The sequence below is a fragment of the Bidens hawaiensis genome, unplaced genomic scaffold (assembly GCF_021521415.1).
Source record: "Bidens hawaiensis isolate Kalapana, Puna unplaced genomic scaffold, B.hawaiensis_p1.1 tig00005588_1, whole genome shotgun sequence".
In the NCBI taxonomy this organism is placed as follows: domain Eukaryota; kingdom Viridiplantae; phylum Streptophyta; class Magnoliopsida; order Asterales; family Asteraceae; genus Bidens; species Bidens hawaiensis.
The window spans coordinates 191,237-218,243 of NW_027491362.1; the positions used below are offsets into that span (position 1 = coordinate 191,237).

At 38.8% G+C, this 27,007-nt stretch overlaps 1 protein-coding gene across 1 annotated transcript; it reads left to right on the forward strand.

Moving 5' to 3' along the window:
* The first annotated feature begins 21,433 nt into the window (after positions 1-21,433).
* Positions 21,434-26,948, forward strand: LOC143630176 (respiratory burst oxidase homolog protein E-like). Its single transcript, XM_077099256.1, has 13 exons — positions 21,434-22,468; positions 22,613-22,772; positions 23,659-23,707; positions 23,796-23,909; positions 23,991-24,413; positions 24,485-24,868; positions 24,975-25,070; positions 25,157-25,272; positions 25,376-25,546; positions 25,639-25,990; positions 26,067-26,195; positions 26,291-26,369; positions 26,450-26,948. Exons 1-13 carry the CDS (start codon positions 21,886-21,888, stop codon positions 26,557-26,559), a joined length of 2,766 nt encoding a protein of 921 aa, XP_076955371.1. The 5' UTR covers positions 21,434-21,885; the 3' UTR covers positions 26,560-26,948.
* The last annotated feature ends 59 nt before the right edge of the window (positions 26,949-27,007 follow it).

Sequence of the window (27,007 nt, forward strand, 5' to 3'; positions counted from 1 at the left end):
ATAAGGAATCCCAAACACTCCCTTATTAGCTAACTATTGTGAGCTTTCATTCGTTAGTTAGTAAGCTTGCAGCCCGGCTACATAATTTATTCGTAACAAATTAACTCTAGCGACCCGTATGAACAACATGTCGCTAGATTTCTAGCTACATGTATATATACATGTGCATTCGTGTTAATTAATACTTATTAGAGTGAACGCCTAGCCTAATAACTAAAACGTAACTAAAACGTGCACCCAATATCAAGGTCACGTGCGTTCAAGTCTTGTGAGTGATCATTTGTTGGGTTTGTGAGAATTTTTTTTGTTTTATGTTCTTTTTATTGTTAAACTCGTTTTGAAGGATTTTTTTGAACTTTGTTATTATTTAACACAAACTTAACAATAGAATATTAGAATTAATTATGATTTTGCTGATTTTTCCTTTTATTTTAGTTTAAGAAATACAAAAAAGTTATATTCTTTTATAGTTTAGTATTTTTAGTTACTCAACTAAATAACTTTCGTCGTTCAAAAAAATAACTAAATAACGTGTCAAGATTTTTTTTTGGTCAGATTACGACTTTGTTTTAAGGTTTTCTCTTTTGGTTGCTATAGCAAGTATGTGGTGGCAACATATCAACATATTATCGTTCTCCTAAAGATCCGAGATATTGATTAAGTTTTTGCCACGTCTCCCACCGCAGCTCGTAGGTTGAATCACTTATATATTATTGTTATTGTTATTGGTGATGGTGGTGACAATGGTGACGATGGCCATGGCAGCGGTTTTTTTTCCAAAGCATAATATATTCTAATTTCGTTAGTTCAATTATATTGTAGCATAGTTACACATTTGTCAATTTGCCACTACACTTTCTTCTTCTATTTACTTTATACGATTTACATGTTAAGAATACTTTGTACAAGATCGAACATGAGAGATAGAGATAAGGAGATGTCAAAAGTTAAAACCTATAAATAAGTTTTGATGGTTTAATTAGAATTAGAGTAGACATTAGATAGAGCAATTGGTTCTTATTTAGAAATAATTAAGGACCAGAACAAAACTATATTATGAAGTCACTTATAATCTGAAAACAGACATGTCATGATTATGAAATTTCACAAGAAGATCGATGGATGATATATGACACAACTTTTTACGTAAATTAGGTAAAGATTAGATTCATAACTAGACATGTCACTTTTACCATTCCACCACTTCTATTTTGTTGGTTGAAACTTGGCTTTTATTCCAGACTTTTCTAACCATGATGTCAAAATGAGACAAAACAACGCAAGCGTCGGCACTAATAACCTTTTAATTAGACCTTGAATACATACATTGTTATTAATATTATTTTTATTATTATTGTTATTGTTCTTTTGATAGAATAAAACATCTAGAATCACCACTACCATCCATCTAGTTTAAGTAGATTGGAAGCAAAATAATACAACAATATTTCAAAAGAAGATAGATGACTGCACATTTACCATTCGCCTGTCTTTTTCCACTTTTTCATGTCGGTTTAAACTTTACTGTCTTTAATTGATTCCTAAGTATTTTAAACTCATGCATGCCACAAGATCAAAGTGGATAATTGTCGTAGGGTTACTCATGATGCCTTAGATACCAAAAAACTTATTTAGGCTATATTTATAAACATATACATGAAAATCCAAATCACATTGACAAACGGATGTTCCATATCATATATATGCGACTTTGATCACTAGCTGGCTAAGATATTATATTATAGGAATATAGGATATTCCATATACAGAGAAATCAATGGGTGCATCTGATTTTCCTTCTAGATAGAAATATGACGTTCGGCTAAGTTTAGTTTTATTTTATTTTTTCTGACGTTTGGAAGTAACCCAATACTCAGGTGAGCTTTCCTGACTCCTGGACGAGATATCAACCGTTCATACTGATTTTGACATTCTAGGTATGACTCACCAGTAACATCATTAAGAAGAAAACTTACCACTATGAGAAAATTCCATTGAGTCATGTTTTGAACCCGACATTTCAAAATACCAAGCCTTAACCAACGTTTGGCTAAGTTTAGTTTTACAACTCATACATTTTGAGTTCTATACGTTTATTAAATTAATTAAAACATATCTTTTGAGTACTCTTAAATTAAACTCATAAAAGACGGAAGTAAGAATAGTACATGATATGCACTAGAGTTTACATTGCATGTACCACATGCTCGTACTCCACAAACTCATCATTGTGCATGTAACTTTTATTTTACTTTTATGAAAGTAACTCGTCAACTCTTTTTTTTTTTGGAATGCATTGCCTCACAAAATTTTAATGAGTAGCTATATTTTTAAGGATGTTTGAATATGTATATTTACAGTTTTATTGGTCTTTTAATTGTATTTAGATAATCATGTGATTGAATTCATGTGTAGTTCATATAATAAAAGAAATTCCTGAATATCTTTTTCTTACAACAATTTCTTACCTAGAACTTCAGATCCGGTTCATTAAAAATGTTAAAAAGAATATAAAATCAGTATTAAAAGTTTCTTCAAATGTCACTAAGCTAATTATAACAATCTAGGGGCGTAACCATGTATTACGTGGCAAGCAGCAATTATGAGTGAACAATTAATCGAATTTACTGAATCATAATTGTATTAACTAACTTACTCAAACTAAAATAACTGAACGGACAATTAAATTATAATTCGGTTAGGTAATAACCTATTAACCAAACCGAACCGAACCGAATTATATTGCTTTCAAATATGGAAGATGGTACAAAGCTGATAAGATTAGAGAGTTAGTGAAGTGCATATATGGGAGCTTAAAAGAAATCGATTGTTAAAAATTTCTTATAATCAAATATTTCAGTTAATGCCCAAAATTAAATCGAACTGAATTGTTCCATGCATGTCCCTAGATAACATGGATAAGGTGACACAAAGAGAAAGAATTAATTTCGTGTAATCTATCGTACAGATAATCGTTACATATGAAGATTTCCCGAATCGATCGATACATATATTTAAAGAATGTCTTTGGTTAAAAGTCTTGCGCCCTTTGTTGCTGACCAACTCCAGTTAATAACACCTTATTCTTTTTAATGGCTAGTACATACTCTTTAATCCAACCTCTAATTATGCATTACCTTCCAATTTACACACTTTGTACCATAAAACCAAATACCCTTTAGATTTAATAACCTTAATTTACGTTTTGACTCATACTATAAAATTACTACATTTGGCTTAATTATATTCAAAAGTACACTTTCACCCATTCACACAATGAAATCTTCATTTGCATTGCACAAACATAATTTAATTAACTATGTTTTTTTTATTCGTGAATAACAAAACAATAGCAAAATCGTTAAGAGAAATGTTACTTGTTAAGGAGACAAGGTCCGTCGTTGATTCGTAGTGTTTAATGATTACTTTTAACTTAATCAACTGAAAGCTCACTGCCAACTTCGTTTGATCACTAAATACAACATAATATATAGTTGTTATATTATATAACCTACTTAAATGATATATAACCTACTTAAAGCATTTTAATAATAAAATAAATTGTATATTGTAAGGGTATTAAATGCATAACGACTATTATTAAATACAAATTTAAGTCACATTTACATTTTTTTAAGTCGGGATATATTAAAAACCAAAGAGTGCGACTAGTAACTAGTAAGGAAGTAGACCGGACAAAACACTAAAAATCGTATAAAATATATATTAAACGTTACACCAATTAAATTAAATTAATCAATAATATCGGCCTTCACCCTATTCTCGATTCATAGAAAACTCGCCACATTGAGACTAGTACGAAAGAAGATTTCTTTTCTTTTTTCTTTAAATACCTTTCCAATACGAGCTCTTCATACATACAAAGGAGCCTGTTCGCTCTAGACTCAAAATTGGAGTTTGTTGTTTAAACGGTTTGGTCTGGAACACCACCATATTAATATATTATTATAGAGAGGATCTCATTAGTATTCCGGACGGCTTTTCTAAGTCAAAGAAAGATTTCAAGATACTTTTTAAAAACTCGATTTGTTTTGGAGGGATGATCATCCAATATCAAGTATTTTAATGTAATTAAATAGACGAGATTTTTAAAGAAAAAGTAACGCCAGCAGATCATAACTAGTAACTAGGGATGAGCATGGTACTGGACCGGTACCGACCGGTCCCGATCTTGAAAATTCCGATCCCGAAAATCCTTAATTCTTGGTACCGATCCCGGTACCGAAATATTCGGTACGGTACCGGTACCGGGATTATATAGATACCGGAGGTAAAAATCGGGAAATACCGGTACCGTACCGATCCCGAAACTTAAAACTTTGGTACCGATTCAGTAACGACGGTACCAAATCGGTACCGATTTCGGTACCGGTACCAATCGGTACCGATCTTGATTTTGCTCATCCCTACTAGTAACTTATTAAAAACGTTATTATCTATTCATATAAGCCACAACCGTCTAATCAGATGTTTAATTCATTTCACCCAATAAATGAAAAAAAAATGCAACATTTACCGAGGTTGTTAACATGTCGACCATGATTTAGCAACAATAATAAAGCTTTTATAATTGGTTTTTTTGTGTGGTTTCTTGAAAAAAATAAGAATAAAAGTACAACAACCATGTATTAATTATAATAAACCATGTCATGATTTGGAACTTGGGAGAGTGGGTGACACGACTCCATATGGAGAACTAAAGAAATAAGAAACAATTAATTTTAGCTACCAAATTACCATTTCTATAATAAATATGGCTACGTAACATACCATGGACGGTTTGTAAACCGGTTGATTTACAAACCGGTTGATTTGTACCGACTCGAAAATCAAAATAAAACCAAACCGGGTTGAAATTAATTATATAGAAATCGGTTTGTAACCGATTAAAACCGTAGGTTCGCAACCGGTTTGTAATTTTTTCCATCAAAACCGATTAACCAAACCGAAACCAATCATAACATGATCAATAAACCGGTTTCAACCCGAACCGAAATTGATCATAAACCGGTTTTGACTTTTGTTGACCAAACCGAACCGGGTTCAACCCGAACCGGTTTGTGCATCTCTACTCATATATATGTTGCTCTCAACCTCCCAACAAAATTCATTACATCTTACCATAAGTAACTGAAGAAACACTAAGTGACCCCGGGCAGATTACGGATAATCCGGGGGTTAAATAGATGTTTCCCACGAGGGTTAGGTCCGGCAAAGATGGTTCTTCTGATGACCTGCAAAACAGACACCGTGAGCTCGTCACTGAGAAGGGGGTGGTACCTCCTTGTGACCACCCTCCGGCGTGAGAATCAGACTAGATTGCTCTTGAATATAAGTGTATATTAAGAGAAATAGCTAGAGCAGATATCAGATAATATATGAAGATATAAAATGATCATACCATTCCAAGGTGTTGGAGTATTTATAGCCGAAGGTAGGTTTCCAAGCAGGTACAGCCGGCTGTATAATATTCTTGTTTTACCAACTGTGGGCTACGCACGTGCCATGCTAGTGGTTGGTGGGTAGGCAGCGGCTGATAGTGACATGGCCGGCTGTGCACTGTTCCTTTTCCACCAACTGCAGGCTACGCACGTGCCACGATGAGGGTTGGTGAGTAGGCAGTGGCTGATAGTGACTTTAAGTACTAGAGCGTGCTGCTCGTCGTACTGTTGTCAGTGAGCTGTCGCTGCTTTGGTCAGATCTTTTGTCCATACCTTGGCAGGTACAGTACAAAAGATCCTCCAGTAGCGTACGGACTGGCTCATTTGGGCGGGAGTATTCCCGGCTTTGTGCGGGAGTATTCCCGGCTTGCTCATTCCTTCTTCAGGTGACTACTGAATTATTTGAGAGTTAGTGCCTTGTGCGTATAGCCTTGCTGTTAGTGCGGGTAGCCTTCCCTGATGGCTAGTATCCGCAGCTGCGGGAACAGGCGGAGTACGTTACCATTGGGAGGCTTTTCCTGCGGGAACAGCTTGCGTACTGCGCGTAAGGAAGTCATCTCTCTGAGCGTGGTGGGTCCTGCAGATCCAGTTGGTCTTTGCGCAGACGTCCCTTTGGTGAGTCTTGCGGGTCCAACCGCGCAGACGTCCCTGTTCAAGGTGAGTCTTGCGGGTCCAACTGGGCTCTGCTGGGACCTACCTCTTCAAGTCCTCCCAGTCCAATGTTCTTCTCATGAATTGTTAATAAGTGAGGTGAACTTTTGGACTTAAGCAAGGGGTTTTGAAAAGGGTTTAGTTTTAAGGTTCTCCGCGGGGATTCTTCCCGCGGGTTTCCTAATGTCACGTGCAGAATTTCCCACTGTTCTGCTTGATCTTTGGGTATGATGCGGGTAGGTGTGTAAACTCCTCGCAAGTCGGGAGCGTTGAGTTTCACTTGTGTAGATTCTCCACGGGGTTTTGGTAGTTTTAAACATAGTGATCAATTATGTTAAACAACCAATTCCATCTTGGAGCTTCCAACAATCTAGTTCTCAACGTTCCCGCTATGCGGGGATGTTATATCCCTTTCCGCAAGCATGGCCCAGAAGATCCTTCTTGGTTTCAATTCCCTGCGGAGTGCTAAGTATGTGAAGGGTTTCTCCTTAACACTGTACCCGCACTCGTCTTATAGTTACTTTACTTCCAAGGTATTCCTGGCTTCAATTCCCCGCGGGTGCTAAGTATGTGAAGGGTTTTGCCTTGACACTGTACCCGCACCCGTCTTATAGTTACTTGGTTGCCGAGGTATTCTTGGCTTCAATTCCCTGCAGGTGCTAAGTATGTGAAGGGTTTTGCCTTGACACTGTACTCGCACCTGTCTTATAGTTACTTGGTTGCCAAGGTAAGGGGGTATAGTCCCGCTTATTTTTGAATCTTTTTGAATCGTTTTGAAATTCGAAGAGTTGGTGAAAGGATAAGAACAGTCCAACTGTTGAAGGGACGTCAGCGTGGTGTGACGGTTTCTTCAGACAGTTTCAGGACGTGCATGAAGTTATGGCGACGTGACAGTATATGGTCATTCCAGACGCTTTTTCAGGCGCGTGGGCGCGAGTTTTCGGGGAACCGGTCTGACTCGGAGACCGAAAGTGAGGAAGCGGTGGGGAACCCTGGTAGTGGTGAGACAACTGTTTCGGAGGTTGAGACAGCTGTCACCTCCGGGCCGCCCAGTACGACGACGGTGACCGGCGTGAAGAGGCCGGCTCCATCGGGTTCGTCCCCGCCTGTCAGAACCTTCAAGCTCAAGAAAACTCGTAAGTGTAAATGAATCTTACCCGCAATTCTTTCTGCCATTGTTTTTAATATCTTGTCTTCATGCAGGCGTGGATGCTACTGCATTCCAGAGTGGAGCGGGGATGAGCGTTTCTGGACCCATGACGGTAGGTTTGGTCAACCTGCCCGAGGCGATGACCCAGGCGGCTGCGCCTGTTTGCAGCATTGGTTCAGTTGCTCATCCTGTTGAGGCAACTGTTCCAACTGTAACGTCCTCTCCGCCGGCTGTCAGTGCCATTTTCACTGCATCCTTCACTGAGCTGGCGGTGATTGTTTCTGCTGGTTCCACCGCAGCGGCGGCCACCGGTGTGAGTTCACCTCCAGTGAGTTCACCTCCGATGGTCTCTACCGCGGCGGCTTCAACCGTGCCTCCAGCACCGGCGACTACCTCGTCCCCGGCCGGTTCAGCAGGTATGTTCAGCGTTGGGGCTTCTAGCCAATCTCTGCCTCCTTCCCATCTGCCTGACCTCTTGGATGGATATCCCTTAGGTTCGGGTGATGGGTTTGGCGACTACCGGCCTGTTGTCGACCCTACAGGTGCGTAGGGTTATTTTGGCCTATTTTTTATCATCTTTTCCTAACTGCCTTTTGTTTTTGCAGTGTCGGATTCGAATGAGGTGTATGTTCCACGGTGGAACATCCGCCGGGGAACAACCCTTCGGACGGCTGTGGACTGTGTCGAGTGGGCGCGTCATGCGGCCCTAAGTGGCGCGTTGGGGGAAGCCATGTCTAGCTACCAGGAGGGTAGGCTGACAAATGAGCTTCGGATTCTCCTTGCCCGGATGCAGCCGCGCGTCGAGTTGCTTTGTCGTGAAAACGACAAGTTAAAGGCTGCGCGTATCCAAGAAGTGGCTCAGGCGTGGGCTATCCGGGAGGAGAACAGGAGACTTTCCGCAATTGCTGCGGAGAAGGAAAAGGCCTTCAAGGCCCTCGAGGTTGAAGTGCAGGCCCGGCTCGAGGCCCGTTCCAAGGCTACCCAAGCTGTTAACGAACAGCTTCGGTTGGCTAAGGAAACTGCGCGGAACGCGACCGAGAGGTCCACCAAGGCTGAAGCCGTTGCTGAACTTCTGCGCGCCGAAAATGAGGAGCTTAAAGCCAAACTAGAGAGGCTTCAGCAGGCTCATGATGCTTTGGCTATGGAAGACGCCAAGAAGCTTCAAGAGATCTTGGATCAGAGGGGTATGCTTGACCATATTGAGCGTAAGCTGAAAGGCGTTGAAGAGGCTGCTGCTAAGGAAGTGTTGCTTGCCAACCTTAACAAGAATGAAGCCGAACGCGCCCGTGACCAAGCTCAAGCTGCCCTCCAAGAAGCTCTGATTACCAAGGAATGGCTTCTACGAGAAGCGTTGTCGCAGGTATGCGTAGCTTCATAATATCTTTACGCTTTTCTTTGTACTTGGAAAAGGTTTGATATATTTTTTCTTGTTGTAGGTTGTGCATCGAATCTTCACGAACACATCTTATGACGATGCCATGAGCGCAACCCTCAACGCTTCTCATGAGGATGGGGAAAAGGCTGGTTTCTTGTTTGGTCTGGGGTTTGTTGAGAAGGGAATCCCGCCTTCCAACTTCCCTCTTTATGACATGGACACTGAAGCTGCCTATGAACAAGCAGTGAACCATTATGCTGCCTTCCCGCATCCGGTGGTGGAGAAGGTGAACGAAATTGCTGCTGCTGATGATGGGCTAACCATTCTCAAGACTTTCCTTGAACCGCCATAGCCAACTGATGGTGCGGGTACAAGTGGGTTTGGAGGGAGTGGTCCTGAAGTTTGAACCTTGAGATCCCTTCCCACCGTTAGGATAGATTTATATTTCTGTAGGCGGGTAGATACCCGGCCATTCTTGTAATGTTTGAATTTTTTATGAAATATAAATGTTTGTGCCGGTAGGACCGCCACTTTCACTGAATGACTTGCTTTATAAACGTTATATGACTTGCTCATGCATATTATAGGTTAATTTGGCACTTGTTTTGCCGCATAAACAATATATGATTCGCTCGTGCATACTTTAGTTTAACTTAGCAATTTTCCAAGTGTTTTGAATAAGTTAACCGTTCGACGCGCGGTTGTCAATAGGTTAGTGTTCAGTTTCCTCTATCATGATTGTGCGGGTAGGACCGTCACTTTCATTTAGTGGGATGACCAATCTTCGCCTATAACTGACCTGCGTGAAGGTTTGCCGTTTTTTGTGTTTATGCGGGTTTTGCCGCCTTACACACGCAACGACTTACTTCTTTCCACTTATTTATGCGGTGAATACCGGCATATCAGTGTTTTGAATAAGTTAACCTTTCGACGCGCGGTTGTCAATAGGTTAATGTTCAGTTTCCTCTATCATGATTGTGCGGGTAGGACCGTCACTTTCATTTAGTGGGATGACCAAACTTCACCTATAACTGACCTGCGTGAAGGTTTTCCTCATCTTTTCCTTAGAAATTTTTACCGTTTTTTGTGTTTATGCGGGTTTTGCCGCCTTCCACACGCAACGACTTACTTCTTTCCATATTTATGCGGTGAATACCGGCATATTAGTCTGGAAAGTTCATAAGTATAAATGTAAGACCATCAGCGTCAATGTGATTTGGAGAATCATTTCCATTAGAAGTGGCTCTAGGCCTTTTCTTTGCAAGTTTGGAATTGATCTATATGCAGCCTGTGTAATTGAGCTCCCTTCCATGTTCTTGGGATGGGGGTGTCATCGAGCCTTTCGAGCCGACATGCACCTGGTTCGGAATCTCGTTGTTTACGCAGTATGTAGGCTCCAACATTGAAGCTGCAGTTTCATCCGTGTTTTCCCCCTGGGGTTCTACATGCATTAGCCTGCTCAGCGTTCATTACGCCACGAGGTGCGTGAGCGTCCCATCTCTGACAAATGCTTCGACGACGTCCTTCAAGTCTAAGCATTCCTCGGTGGTGTGGCCTCTTGTCTTGTGGAAGTCACAGAATTTGCTTTGATCAGCGTTTGGACGCTGTCGGATAATTGGAGCCTCTGGCCATGGGAGCTTCTCGGTGGCGAATATCTCGGTGACGCTTTTGGTGAGTGGCGTCCATCTTTAACTTGATTGAGTGTTTGGCGGGGGAGCCTCGTCTGTTGTCTCTCCAACTGGGCATCGGTGAATCCCAGTGATAGATTGTTTACTGCACTTGCCCCGGCTTGGGTAACCGGGGTAGTGTTCGTAAAATTTGTGTAACCAGCTTGTCCCGGATTGTTTACTGCACTTGCCCCGGCTTGGGTAACCGGGGTAGTGTTCGTAAAAATTGTGTACTCGCCGGTGTTCCCCCCAGTAGCTGGGGGTGTGGTTACCGGGGTAACTTTAACCATCTTTCCAGAAGTTCTGAAAAAACTGAAAGAATAAGTTCTAGCTTTTATGCACGGATGGCGCCAATGAAGAAACACTAAGTGACCCCGGGCAGATTACGGATAATCTGGGGGTTAAATAGATGTTTCCCACGAGGGTTAGGTCCGGCAAAGATGGTTCTTCTGATGACCTGCAAAACAGACACCGTGAGCTCGTCACTGAGAAGGGGGGGTACCTCCTTGTGACCACCCTCCGACGTGAGAATCAGACTAGATTGCTCTTGAATATAAGTGTATATTAAGAGAAATAGCTAGAGCAGATATCAGATAATATATGAAGATATAAGATGATCATACCGTTCCAAGGTGTTGGAGTATTTATAGCCGAATGTAGGTTTCCAAGCAGGTACAGCCGGCTGTATAATATTCCTGTTCTACCAACTGTGGGCTACGCACGTGCCATGCTAGTGGTTGGTGGGTAGGCAGCGGCTGATAGTGACATGGCCGGCTGTACACTGTTCCTTTTCCACCAACTGCAGGCTACGCACGTGCCACGATGAGGGTTGGTGAGTAGGCAGTGGCTGATAGTGACTTTAAGTACTAGAGCGTGCTGCTCGTCGTACTGTTGTCAGTGAGCTGTCGCTGCTTTGGTCAGATCTTTTGTCCATACCTTGGCAGGTACAGTACAAAAGATCCTCCAGTAGTGTACGGACTGGCTCATTTGGGCGGGAGTATTCCCGGCTTTGGGCGGGAGTATTCCCGGCTTTCTGCGGGAGTATTCCCGGCTTGCTCATTCCTTCTTCAGGTGACTACTGAATTATTTGAGAGTTAGTGCCTTGTGCGTGTAGCCTTGCTGTTAGTGCGGGTAGCCTTCCCTGATGGCTAGTATCCGCAGCTGCGGGAACAGGCGGAGTACGTTACCTTTGGGAGGCTTTTCCTGCGGGAACAGCTTGCGTACTGCGCGTAAGGACGTCATATCTCTGAGCGTGGTGGGTCCTGCAGATCCAGTTGGTCTTTGCGCAGACGTCCCTTTGGTGAGTCTTGCGGGTCCAACCGCGCAGACGTCCCTGTTCAAGGTGAGTCTTGCGGGTCCAACTGGGCTCTGCTGGGACCTACCTCTTCATAAACCGGTTTTGACTTTTGTTGACCAAACCGAACCGGGTTCAACCCGAACCGGTTTGTGCATCTCTACTCATATATATGTTGCTCTCAACCTCCCAACAAAATTCATTACATCTTACCATAAGTAACCATACACATTACTTCGAATGCATCAGAAAACCGTACAAAGCGTATAATATGACACATTTTAGACTAGAGTGAATGTGCATCTAATTTTCTATCATATAATGTATAAGTAAACTATGCACGCGAGTAAACTATGCGCGCGAGTTTAGTATACACTAAAACTTTTACAACAATGCATCCACAAGTCCACAACTACTTGTAAGTAAATGTACATGTGCTGCTACATCATTTGTGCGATTCATTCGATCCCCCCCCTCCCTTTTGATATATATTGACTCCACGCACACATGCACACACATGTTTGTGTATACACATACAAGGTGAGATTAAACTTAAAAAAAAAACATTGTGTCTAAAAAACATAAAAGGAATGTTTCATTAGTCAAGATGGAAAGTTAGACTAATTGATAGGCGTGTTATATTCAATAGGCAAATTGGATTTTAATAATCTCAATTAAACGATATTGGTCGATAATTATCCCAACTGAGTTTATTTTCATTGATGGTCTCAAATTTTAAAAAAAATTGGCTCTTAGCGGCCCTCGTTAAAAAAACTTAGCGGTGTTAGGTTTTTTCTAAATTTTAAAATGAATTCACAGGACTTCTGATTGGAAGGTGATACGAGTCGATTGATGTAAAACTTAGCTCGAACAATGCTCCAAACGACTTACTTTTGGTTAATTGGAAGTTTAAACACCCGATTTGAAGTACTATCAAGCTCTTTGGAGCATCGTTTCGAGTTAAGTTTTACATCAATTAACTCGTATTCTCATTCTGACCAAAAGCCTTAAAAATTCAGTTTGAAAGTCGATAAAAACTTAAGGATGTTAAGTTTTTTTTTTTTTTAACTAGGAACCACTAAAAGCCATTTTTTTATAAAAAAATTTTTGGATCACCAGCAGGAATAAACTCAGTTGAGATTATTATCGGCCAATAACATTTAGTTGAGATTATTAAAATCCAATTTTTCTATTCAATAAGTGTATTTTTTACATATGTGACAAACTGAAAATTTTTGCCTTTTTCAGGTAGCTATCGCGAATTCGCGACATGACACAAATTTTCGGGACGCAAATTCTTTCAACATGGGAATGATGTGACACTTGTCAATTTTAGGTTAACTTCGTTAATCCGAACTCTGTTAATTCAAACGCAATATCACACGAACTATGTCATTCCGGTTAACGCATTTCAAATTGCATTTAATTAGAGTTAAATAACACATGACAATCATTACACAAGTAGTCTTTCGGAGTTTCACCGAATCACACACGAGTCGACTCAAACCGTTGGTGAACAAACAATAAATATTATAAACAAGTACTTGATATAATTATGTGTTACGTTTATATGTGTAAATTTGTGCTTGTATGTATAACATCATATTATGGAGGTGATTGACTAGTTTATACTAGAATTAAACTAAACTAGAAGTTTAGGGTGTGATGTGTAACTTATAATATAATCAATTCATATATAAACAACATTAACCAATAAACCCTAACCCTCCTCTCCCCTCTCTCCCTTTTGCGATCGGCAGCCCCCCTCCCCTTGGATCGGCCGAACAAACAACACCCACACACACACACACATACACTACATCTACAAGCTTGATTGAAGGGTTAAAGTATTAACTAGGTAACTAAACACCCCCTTAATTCATTCCATTGATGTGCTTGCATGATTAAACATGATAATCATAAACCCTAAATGCTAAATATATTGATTATTGATGAGTTAGGGTTGTATGTATGGTTTTTGGTTCATAGATTAGTAGTTTGTTGAGTTTTTGGTGAAAACTGATGCTGGACAGAATCATAATTGCATGTTAAAATGACTGTAACTTGATGTTAATTATGTTCTTCGAAGTGATTATTGATTCTATGATGTATTAGGTCGAGTCTAGTTTCTAAAGAGTCCGAGTTTATAATTTTTGGACGTGTGGAAGTTAGTTTTTATTATATGTTGCGCAAGTCTGATTTGGGAAGTCTTCTTGTAGGCTGTTTTGTAAATAGTATATCTAACAAACGACAAGACCAATTGAGTTGATTCTACTTCTGGAAGTTAATGATTTGAGTGTGGAATCTAACTCAATTGTCCTTGCATTAATTGGATTAACCATGTAACGGGAATAGTAAATAAAGTTTTGTTGCGCATGATAATGACTACTGTGTGCTTACTGTGTTGTTTTGATCCTTTTGAGAAAACCGTATGTAATAAAAATATAATAATAAATATTTTCAGAAACCTAACTTCTGTGTGCTTCTGTGATGAATTTTTGGTGATTTTATCTACATGTATGGTTAGTGAAATAGAGTAATCTTGATGTGTTAAAATCTGTCTTGGTAACTTAGCTGCTGAATTCTTTGATTTAACATGAAAAGTGATTATTTGACCGATGTTTACTATGTGTTTGATATATTTGCCCTTGTGGTAGATATTTTACTGATGATGTACCGTAGTAACACTTAAAACTATACTTGTTCACACATGTAACTTATCACCAACGTGTTTGTCGAGTTGCACTTGTTTCACAAACGTAACACGAACACATCTCATGCATAACTTTTATGTGTCGAGTCTAGAGACTCACTCGTAGTTCAAACACTTAGAAATCTCATTTTGTTTTTAGAGAACTATTGAGGATTTCTTTGACGCACTCTTTTCTCGGATTTTTGATAACTTCGCAAACAGTGAGTTTCACGGCGCCTTTTACTCTTTAACGCTTTTATTAGGGGGAGATAACATACTCCAACACTTTAGATTTTGTTAGTCTTTATATATCACTTGTAAGGCTAAGTGGCTACAAACCAACTAAGTCCTTTTGAACAATCGAACCGGTTAATATTGGATAATAGCGAGTCACCTTTGAGTAGTACTACTGGGTTTGACAAACCCCACCCGACTCTAAACTCGACTGTAGGTCGAGTGGGTGTAATTTTGGCTAACACATTACCATGGCCGTGGTTGACATGGTGGCAAGGCAATCGTATAAACAGTCAGCTTCGGTGTCGAACACTTAGTAATACATGCTTGATAAGTTAGCTACCTATTGATATATAATTGACTTAACACTATATGGTAACGCTAAAACGCAACGCTTAATATTTGTAAACTTGTGAACTCACCAACCCTGTGTTGACACTTTTAGTATGTTTATCTCAGGTAGCCGAGGCGGGCTAGTGGTATAGGACATGCATTCTCTGAACTCTATTGTTTTAAACTTCTTTTAAATTTTATCATGATAACTGTGTTTTAAGTCGTCCTGTATGGCGCAACTATTTGCTTTACAGTTTACGCTTCCGCATTTTTACTTAAGACTTGTACGTCTTGGTTGTTTTTGAAACTTTAATTATGGTATTTGACATAACTAATGATTCCGATTCTGTTAGTTCACACCCTCTGACGGTAAAACTCCGTTAGTGGATTTTGAGGGTATGACAACATAAAAGGACATTGTGGTCTTTCGTGTTATAATAAATTCATATAATTTAGTCTTGATTCAAGCAAACAAAAAAGAATCTCCTAATTGCTTCTAAACTTTATGAGCATAATTGCAATGAACAAAAACACAACATAATTACATTGAACAAACATATAACTCATCTAACCATAGTTACAAAGAAGAAAAACACCGTGAATAATATAATTACAATGAAAAAAAAACATAATTAATAATGAACATAATTATAATGAACAAAAACACTATAATTAACGAACATAATTACAATGAACATCTATGCGAGCTAAAACAAAATAACGTCCTAATGAACAAAAACACTATGATAAATGAATAATGATCATTCACAAAATGCCAATCCCTGCAATATCCTAGGATCCAAAACAAGGTCTTTTAGCCGTAATTAACTATTATTTTTATTTAGATGTAAATTATGGTTTAAACAGTTTGTGCGCCTTATGAATCCTTATGGTGAACCCCCACCCAATCGATTTCATGATCACAATCAAGGTGATTGTTGCAAGATTTGGGTTTGTAGGCGGAGATCCCCGATTTTGAAGGTATCACACAACCAGATGATTTCATCGACTAGTCGAGCAGCGTGGAAAGGGATTTTGAGTTACAGGATATACCGAATCACCTCAAAGTCAAGGTGGGCGCAGTTAAGACGGGGAATATAAGGTTGAATCATGGAAAAAGATGAACAAATTATTACAAGCTAAATTTCTTCCAATCAATTATCAAAAATATATGTTCTTGGATTGCCATAAACTGACCCAACAACATTATTCTGTTGCTGAATGTATTGCTAAATTTGATAGATCGTAAATGCATTCTACTACAAGGGGCGAAGGTTATGAAGGACCTGGGGTGTCCCTGGTCACCCCCGGTTTTTGTTAAAAAATAATTCACATATATAGGCACGCGCAAGGGATTAAGCTGAGTTAGAACTTTGTTACAATTGCTAAGGCTTTGAGTTTGAAAAGGGGACGTTGGTCATACTATGCCTGAATTAAGTTCCTAGTTTTTCTGAATTTTAGTTTATTTACTTTAGATTGTATGGCTGTAAAATCCTAGGTCTTTTCCCTTTTTATGTATGCAATCCTATTTGATTTCAACTGAATAAATTAAAAACCTTGTTTGATAATATCGTTGTTCATTTTTGTTCTTGCTTTTGGTTACCAACATTGTGGTATAAGAGACAAGGTGTGTGAGTACATATCCCTTCCTGATTTGTAAGCCTATGAGAACCCTATCAAAATGAGTGAGCCTGAAAACAACTCCAAAATCCCAATTTTTAAAGGGGAGGGTTACGAGCATTGGAATATCCATATGAAGAACATCCTAAGATTGAAGGATCTGTGGAACCTTGTTGAAGCTGGTGTCACTTAACAAGAAACTAACGCACAGGCCTACTGTGAAGCCATTATGAAGGATGCCAGAGCTATGGCCTTGATCCAGCAAGGTATCCATGACTAGTTGTTTTCAAGGATAGCCACGACATCCGGTGCTAAAGAAACTTGGGATACCCTCAAGATCGAGTTCTAGGGGGGACTCTCAAGTTCAAGCTGTGAAGTTGCAAAGTCTACGAAGAGACTTTGAGAATCTGCAAATAAAGAAAGGAGAGATGATAAGTGATTATTTCTCCCGAGTTATGGCTATTGTGAGCCAAAAGCGTGCCTATGGTGAAGAAGTGACTCGTCAGTAGGTTGTTTAAAAAATACTGAGAAGCCTGACCCCAAATTAGATTATGTGGTGCCTTCTATTGAGGTTGCCCATGATCTATCTGAACTAACTCCGATGAAGTTAATGGGGTCATTACAGTCATATGAAGAAAGGATGTTGGGGCACAATGATGATGAGAAAACTGATATGAGGACATATGAACATGCTTTACAAGCCATGCATAATGAAATAAGAAACCCTAGTGAAGGGGGCTCAAATGGTCCATGAGGTAGAGGTCGTGGTATGTAATGCACAGAGGCAGAGGCCGTGGAAGGTCAGGAGAAAGAGGCCAGGGTCCACAATGTTACCATTACAACGGGTTTGGTTATGTAAAGAGGGACTGCTGGTATAATGATGAGGCATATGTTAATGTGGCTGCAAAACAAGAAGACACATCAGTAGAGAATGACGATCAAAGACTGTTTCTTGCACTTATTGATGAAGATATCTTGGAAGGACAGTCCCAAGAATTCATACTAATGGCCAACTCGGAGTCACACACCAACAATTCACTATGGTTCATTGACTATGGGTGTTCCAACCATATGACCGGGGTTAAAGAAGGATTTACAAAGCTAGATCAGTCATTCAAGATTCATGTAAAACTTGGTGACAAGAAACATGTGAAAGTGGAAGGGAAAGGTGACATCATAATCAACACTGGTGATGCTACCTCTAAAAAATTGTGTTATGTATACTATGCACCTATGTTAGAGTATAATTTATTAAGTGTTTGACAACTTATGAGAAGGGGATTTGCATTACATTTTGATGATGGTGCTTGCTCAACCGTGCATAAGGAAAAACAATCAGAAATGATCAGGGTTATGTTAGCACCTATCAACATGTTTCTACTTGATGCTGCAAAGGCTAAACCATGCACCAAGTCACCTAAGAGTGACCAATTGTCTACACTTTGGCACTTTAGGTTCGGGCATTTGAATCATGAAGGCCTGCAAACACTACATGAAAAAGGTATGTTACACGGGCTACCTTAAATCAAACCATTTGAATTATGTGAAGGGTATATTTTGGGAAAGCAAATCAGGCACTTATTTCCTATTAACACTTAGAAAGCCACTCAGAAACTGGAGCTTGAGCACTCTGATGTATGTGGTCTAATGCAAATATCTAGCTTAGGTGGAAGTAAGTACTTTATTTTATTTGTTGATGATTATTCACAAATGTGATGGGTATACTTCATGGAGAGTAATTCAGAAGCATTTATTAAGTTTAAAATCTTTAAAGCTTTGGTTGAAAGCAAAGTGGCCATCAACTTAAAGATTTAAGGACATATATGGGTTGGGAACTGTTCAAGGGAGTTTATTACATTTTATGAAACTAGTGGAATAAAAAGAGAATTAACGGCTCGTTACACCCCTGAGTGAATGGGGTTTCCGAAAGGAGAAATAGAACTGTTTTAAATCTCACTAGAAGCAGGTTGAAAGCAAAACAACTTCCTAATTATTTCTGGACAGAGGTTGCTGCTACTGCAATATATACTCTTAATTTGTCACCAACTAAGTCCCTTGTATCTAAAACACCTTTTGAAGTATGGATGAATAGAAAGCATGTGGTAAATAACATGAGTGTGTTTGGGTGTATTGCTTATGGCCTAGTATTGTCTCAGTTGAGAAGGAAAATGGATCATAGGTCAGTCAAGTGTATTTTTATTGGATACTCTTTAAAGACCAAAGGGTACAAGTTGTATGATCCTCTCACTAAAAAGGTAAGTACAAGAAGGGATGTGGAGTTCCTTGAAGATTCTCAATGGGATTAGAAAGGCAAGAAGGTTAATGAATCATATCAGTTGATGATTCCAAAGAAAAGTTAGATGATGAAGCTGCTCATGATACACCTTCAACTTCAGATGCTGGTCAAAGTTCAAATCAAGGTGATGTACCTTCTCCTTCATTTGTCACTCCAACTAATGCTAGTTCTCGAATTTCTCTGACGGATTCTAGTACCACACCATTGAAGATCAGAAACCTTGATGAATTGATGCAGTCCTGTCAATTTTCTTTGTCCGCCACTGATCCTCAAACTTACAATGATACTTGTCAAATCGTGGAGTGGCTGGCTACTATGGAAGAAGAACTGGATGCAATAAACCATAACAACACCGGGAAACTTGTTCAGCCTCCTGTCAAACAGGAATGTCATTGGTGTTAAATGGTTATACAAGACTAGAGTGAATCCTCAAGGTGATGTGATCAATTATAAGACCAGATTCGTGGCAAGATGGTATTCATAAAAGGAAGGAATTGATTTTCAGGAGACGTTTGCTCATGGGGCCATGGTTGAAACAATAATATTGATTTTATCTATTGCAGCCTATTTAGGTTGGTCATTGTACCAATTAGATGTGAAATCAACCTTTCTCAATGGGAATCTTGAAGAAGAAACCTTTGTTCATCAACCTGAAGGCTTTCTGATTGAAGGCAAAGAAGTCCATATGTACATGCTTTACAAGGCGCTATATGGGTTGAAGCATGCCCCGAGGTCTTGGTATTCCAAGATTGATACTTATTTTACTCACAATGGTTATCAAAGAAGTGAGAATGAGCCTACATTGTACATCAAAAGAACAAGTAATAATGAAGTTACCTTTGTAGGTATTTATGTAGATGATGTTATTTATATCATAAATGTGTTAGTTGCTGAATTTAAACATGGAATGATGACCAGTTTTGAGATGACTGATCTTGGGCTTCTTCGTTTCTTCCTGGGGCTAGAAATCAAGCAAACTGATCTTTGTGTCTCAAGAAAAGTATCTTGACGATCTGCCTAAAAACATGGTATGAGTAATTGCAAGGAAGAAAGTATTCCCATGAATCCTAATGATAAGTTGTAGATTGATGATGTGGCAGACAAAGTAAACCCCGCTATGTATAGAAGTATGGTGGGAGGATTGATGTACCTTACACATACTAGACTCGATATAGCTTTTCCAGTCAGTTATGTGTCAAGGTCCATGCAGTCTCCCTCAAAACTGCATATGGGAGCAGTTAAAAGAATCATGAAGTATTTGAAAGGTACTAGCAAGTTTGGTCTCTAGTATGCGAAGTCTAAAGGTGGCAAGAAAGTTGAGCTTGTTGGGTATTCAGACAGTGGTTGGGCCGGATGCATAGATGATCAAATGAGTGTTTCAGCTTAGGCATTTACAAATGGAGGAAGTGAGTTACTTGGAATACAAAGAAGCAGTCAACAGTGGCCTCAAGCAGGGAAGCTGAGTATGTGGTTGCTACTAGTGCCACATGTCAAGCTATTTGGTTAAGAGGAGTGCTAGAGGATCTGGGATGGAAACAAGAAGGCGCCACAACTATTTATTGTGATAACAAGTCTGCAAAATGTTTATCAAGGTATCTGTTCCTTCACAGCAAGTCTAAGCACATTGAATTGAAGTTTCACTTTATTAGAGATATGGTTAAGCAAATACAGATCAAGCTGGACTATTGTGGTACTAATGATCAAGTAGCAGATGTCTTAACAAAGGCCCTCCCAAAAGAAAAGTTTGTGTATTTTAGATCCTTGGAGTTAAAGAATGTGAATTAAAGGAGGGTGTTAAAAATATTTCACATATATCAGGCACGTGCAAGGGATTAAGCCGAGTCAGAAGTTTGTTACAATTGCTAAGTCTTTGAGTTTGAATAAGAGACGTTAGTTATATTATGATCGAGTTGCGCTCCTAGTTTTTCTGAATTTTAGTTTATTTACGTTTGATTATATGGCTATAAAAGCCTAGGTCGTTTCCCTTTTATGTATGCAGTCCTATTTGATTTCAATTGAATGAAGTAAAACCCTTGTTTGAGAATATCGTTGTTCACTTTTGTTCTTTCTCTTAGTTACCAACATTTTTTTCGCTTATTAATTAGTGTTAATTTTCACGATTTCGTTCAAAAATTTTTGTAGGTGTTGAGTCCAGACACACCTAAACCGCGACTTCGGCCACCCCTTTGATTAAGCCCAAGTTTCACCACTGTCTACCAAGGAAGAAGACTAGCAGGTCATTGAGTCCCTTCCAAGCCGGGGAGGATGATGTTAATAGCCTATTAGGCACCGTCCTAATGGAGGGTATCCCAGAACCCATGGGGATAGGCTCTAATAGTGATGGCTAGACCCGAGTTAACCTACATAGGACTATGGGATGAGGACATATTAAGAATCTATATTTCAAATGCTTCTTTTGAATTGTTTGGTTATCTTGTATGATGTTTTTGTTTTACTTAGTTTTATCTTGTTACACCAACGTGTTTCGTAGATTACACATGGATTATTATTTTTGATTTAGTCAAGTTTGTTATAATGCTCTTATGTGTTTGAATTTCCAGTTTCCTACTCATTTCATAGCATATCGTGTGATAATTTGTAGATTGATGTTAAAACCATGTTTACCCGCAAAATGCACCATTATGATGTTGTATGTTGCATTTTAGTTATCGTAAAATGAATACTAAACCTTTTCAAAAAGATTTGGTACCATAAACTCATTGTGATTCACTACTTAAAAGTACAAACATGGGTTGGTTGTACAATGACTACGATCATCAAGTACAAGAAATCTAGATGGGGGAGAAAGAGTAACCATGAGAAAGTAGAAGGACTAATTTTGCAAAAATAAGCATATTGAAAATTTGAAAATGGGAGGGTGGGTGTATTGTGTATATATAGTAATAATTTATAATAGCAAGGTGGAATTAAGTTGGAAAAGATAGGGGGTTAAAGAAACAAGACTCAACTACTCTCAACACACAAGCGTTGAATTCGTGTGCTCCCATCGCTTCGGTTGAGAGGCCATTTCCACTCTTTCATCCCATTCCATTACATTCCTTACATGTTGATGCAAATTCATGTAGCTTCAAAGAATCATATTCACTAATCATGAGGTCTGAGTCACCAGGGAGTAGCCGCGGTTCGGATGGAATATCCAACTTCAGCCGGATATTGGACCTTGATCATTCCAATTCCAATGACTATGGAATCGGAGGCGCAATGCTTCCTATATTCCTTAACGATTTACGTCGAAACAATGATCAGGATTTAGTTGAAGTCACGTTGGAATTGGAAGATGATTCCATTATATTATGCAGTGTCACTCCCACGGCTAACAATAACAATTCTAGTAATCTCCATCTTCCTTCACAGTCTCCGCTTGCTAGAGCCGCCTCGTCCAGGCTTCGTAGGAAATTCTCGTGGTTGACATCCTCTTCGTCGCGTGCTTCTTCTTCGGATGCGAGTGTGGACCGAGTGGAGCGAGTGCTCGCGTCTAGAGATGCTAGGAAAAAGAAAGCTCAACTAATTCGAACCAAATCGAGTGCGCAAAGAGCTCTAGGAGGTCTCCGGTTTATTAGCAAAACAACATGTACCGATGTTAACGAGCTGTGGAAGAACGTCGAGGCGCGGTTTGCGTGTCTTGCTAAGGAAGATGGATTGTTAGCTCGGGAGGATTTCGCTGAATGCATAGGTGACCGTTAAAATGGAAGAATTTGTTTTTTTAAATACTTTGAAATTATCATTCAAACAGTTATAATAAATTAAGTGACAGGTAAAGGGATAACAAGTTGCGCTTCAACCCCATTAAAACTTTATGGTTTGTGTTTTTTTTCAGGAATGGCGGATTCAAAGGAGTTTGCGTTGGGAGTATTCGATGCATTGGCGAGAAGACGACAACAGAAACTGGGGAAGATCACGAAAGCGGAGCTTCATGAATTTTGGTTACAGATTTCAGATCAAAGTTTTGATGCTCGTCTGCAGATCTTCTTCGACATGTATGTCTCTTGTAACTCTAATTTTATCCATTGATGTCAACTGGAATATTGAGAATGTTGCCATTACGGCCTTCTGGTTTAGTGGTAGCCTGGTTACTTCTCATAGTAGAGGTCGCCGGCTTCGAGAAGTGGTTTTACCTAATTACCTGGTAGGAAAGAAAGGAAAATGCTATAATTTACAAACAAAATGTCAAAAGATTTAAGAATTCTGTTTCGCGGCAAATAGGAAGAAAGTCAGAAACGAAATCAAAGTCAAAAACTCAAAACATTCAATGGCTCTTCGAGCTTGTTAAAATGTGAAATTACTAGTTAGCCCTTAAGTTCATTCAACAAATTAAGTTTATGGTGTTCATGGTTATGATTAAATTTATGGTAGTATGGTCATTTGGCATGCTCGGTAGCCAAACCGGCTACAAGGAATATAATAATAAAGTCTACCACATATGAATATATGATTGTTTTTGTGGGTTTAGAAAAATAATGCTATGATCAATATTCTTTCTTATTAAAGAATAAATTTTTGTGTCAGTTTTCATCTTGACTTGTCTTTGCTTGTTAGCAAGTCACAACCAATACAAGTTATTTTATTAAATCAGACCTCACATTGTCTTTTGAGATTACGACATATAATCTAAAACAAAATTACTTAACCATACTTTTTTACTGTTAGAACTCTTACCGGTAAATTCACGGATAAGAAAAAACACAGTTTGTACTGGACATGTGACATTTGTTACTCCGACTCATGTGTTTATCACTTTGCTACCCAATTCAAGATTTTAAACCATATTCTTCATATGCTCTGATGATGAAGTTGGCCAATTTGTGATTTTTGTTCCTTGCTATGCAAGTTTTCATGATTCTTTCTTCTTTCTTGTAAACCTAGGGCCGACAGCAACGAAGACGGAAGAATCACACGGGATGAGATACAAGAGGTGCATATTTATATTTGTTTTGTACACAAGATTCGTTTATAAAAATTCTTTTTAAAATCATTTCTCATATTACATAACATATATGCAGCTGCTAGTGCTTAGTGCCGCAGCAAATAGATTGTCAAAGTTGAAAGAACAAGCCGACGAATACGCTTCTTTAATCATGGAAGAACTAGACCCCGAAAATCTTGGCTATATTGAGGTACATTAGATTAAAAAGAAAATAAAAAGCTCACTCTTTCAATTTACAATTAAGAAATAGCACGCAACGGTTTCTTTTCAGTTATGGCAGCTGGAAACACTTCTTCTACAAAGGGAAGCTTACATGAATTACAGTAGACCTCTGAGCATAGCAAGTGGCGGGTGGAGTCAAAACTTGAATTCGCTAAAGCCTAAAAGCATTGTCCATCGGTTAACTCATTGTGTAAAGTGGATTTTGTTAGAAAACTGGCAAAGAACTTGGATTTTACTGCTATGGTTTTTAACCATGGCTTGTTTATTTACATGGAAATTTATGCAGTACAAAAACCAGGCTGCTTTTCATGTCATGGGGTATTGTTTGACCACTGCTAAAGGGGCTGCTGAAACCCTCAAACTCAATATGGCTCTTATTCTTCTACCCGTTTGTAGAAACATGTTAACGTTCTTAAGGTCTACACGCGCTCGATTTTTCATCCCTTTTGACGACAATATCAATTTTCACAAGGTAATTGTTAATATACTTTATGATGGTTTATTTGCGTGCCATGAACTTGATAAAATCCATTTGAATTGCAGATAATTGCTTTTGCAATAGCTGTTGGAATCGGCTTGCATGCTGGAAACCATATGATCTGTGATTTTCCTCGGTTGGTTAACTCTTCACCAGAAAAGTTTGCTCTTATAGCATCAGATTTCCATTATAAGAAGCCGACATACAAGGAGTTAATAGTCGGGGTTGAAGGCGTGACTGGGATCACAATGCTGATATTAATGTCATTTGCATTCACCTTAGCTTCGCGGTATTTTAGAAGAAATGTTTTGAAGCTGCCATCACCATTCAACCGGTTAACTGGATTCAATGCGTTTTGGTTTTCGCATCATCTTTTTGGTTTGGTCTACATATTGCTATTGGTTCATGGATCATTCTTGTTCTTGGTTCATAACTGGACTCAAAAGACAGTAAGATGTTTTCTCTCTTGTTGTAGGAACACAATTAAAATATTAGTGTAAATCTTATAAATTTGATTTTTTTTTCTCACCGTGAACATATGTTTCAATTTCACAGACATGGATGTACATCTCGGTTCCAATCTTAATATATGCAGCCGAGAGAAGTCTAAGAACAGGACGTTCGGAACACTTCTCCCCTAAAATCATAAAGGTGAGAATATACTATATGTTAAGAAGGCAAATAATTTATCAAACAATTAACATAAAATCTACTGATAACATGCTTTTTTATCTCAGGTTTCTATCTTACCAGGAGATGTATTCAGCATAATTATGTCTAAACCGAATTGTTTCAAATACCGGAGTGGGCAGTACATATTTCTGCAATGCCCTTCAATCTCTTCATTTGAATGGTATATAAGTATATAACTATATATCACCTACCGTCCCCACTTTATCTATCAATTTCAATAGCGTGCGGAGATTTTTTCTTAAAACTTTTTGACAATGTTTCAGGCATCCCTTTTCAATAACTTCATCACCAGGAGACGATTACTTGAGTGTTCACATCCGGACAGTTGGAGACTGGACCCAAGAACTGAAGCAAGTATTAACCAACGATCATGGATCTTCTTGCACAATTGGGCGAGCCAAGTTTAAGAAGCTTGGGGAAGTCGATTCAAAAGCGTAATTTCATCTGGCATTAAAAAACAATGTTTGTTATACTTATATGCATGATTAAAATTAGAAAACTCAAGTGAAAAAAGTAAATAATGCAGGTTACCAAAGCTACTGTTGGATGGACCTTACGGTGCACCAGCGCAAGACTACAGGAACTATGATGTGTTACTTCTTGTGGGGCTTGGAATCGGAGCCACGCCTTTTATAAGTATTCTTAGAGACTTATTAAACAATAACAGGGCAGTAGAAGACCAAACAGATTCAAACACAGAAACGAGTATGTCGGGGGATAGTCTTACGAGTGTAGCATCTTCAAGTATGGCATCATCAAATGAAAAGAAGAAATCAAGAAAGATTAAAAGTGCAAATTTCTATTGGGTCACTAGGGAGCCCGGCTCGTTTGAGTGGTTTAAAGGAGTCATGAATGAAGTCGCGGAAATGGATCACAAAGTAATTAATTAGCATACTTGTTTAAATCTTGATATATGTCATTTCAGTCTACTAATTGATATGATTGTGATAACAGGGTCAAATTGAGATGCACAATTATCTTACAAGCGTTTATGAAGAGGGTGATGCTAGATCAACTTTAATCACTATGGTTCAAGCACTTACTCATGCTAAACATGGAGTTGACATCTTATCTGGCACTAGAGTATGATCATCTTAATAAATAACTAACTAGCTTCAATGCTACATTAATCTAATATGCTAGATTTAGACTAATAAAATGCATAAATATTGTTGTAGGTAAGGACACATTTTGCTAGGCCAAATTGGAGAGAGGTGTTCAGCAAGGTAGCATCAAAACATCCAAATACAACCATAGGTAAACAAATCTCGAAAATCGCGATTCAATCGATTGACCAAACTGTGAGTCAAAGTTGAGAAAAGTTGTTTGTTTTTCAGGAGTGTTTTATTGTGGGATGCCAGTGTTGGCTAAGGAGCTGAAGAAACTATCATATGAGATGAGTCACAAGACATCGACTCGGTTTGAGTTTCACAAGGAGTATTTCTGAATTAAAGCATTGCGATGTTCTACGTACTTATACATATATATATATATATATATATATTTTATAAATTTGAATTAAAAAGAATGTAAATTTGTATACCATACAACAGCTAGTGTAGGTAAACCTGTATAATTAGAGCAATGCAATTATGAAAAACCGACGATATATGCTCTATCCAATTAGTCATAAAAAGATTTTAATAAACTGAGAGCCACACTAACATTTGGTTAGTTCATACGAATTTAGCCTTTCTGAATGCATAATGCATGAGAATTGGACCCCAAATGTCCAATGTACTGTATGTTCAAACAATTGAGTCCAGTCAAAATGAGGACACAACACATGATGTGGGGTTAGGTCAGATCATACAACATGGATGGCACTAATGTAACAAGTAAAAATGTGTATTTTTTTGTTTCATTAACATATTTAACCATTTATATAATATCCG

What these genes read in the sequence shown, in the direction of transcription:
- LOC143630176 (XM_077099256.1), top strand. Translation starts at nt 21,886, where the DNA reads ATGAGGTCTGAGTCACCAGGGAGTAGCCGCGGTTCGGATGGAATATCC. An exon ending in CTGCAGATCTTCTTCGACAT is followed by an intron (nt 22,773 to 23,658) that starts GTATGTCTCTTG and finishes TTGTAAACCTAG; the next exon opens with GGCCGACAGCAACGAAGACG. An exon ending in ACATCCAAATACAACCATAG is followed by an intron (nt 26,370 to 26,449) that starts GTAAACAAATCT and finishes TTTGTTTTTCAG; the next exon opens with GAGTGTTTTATTGTGGGATG.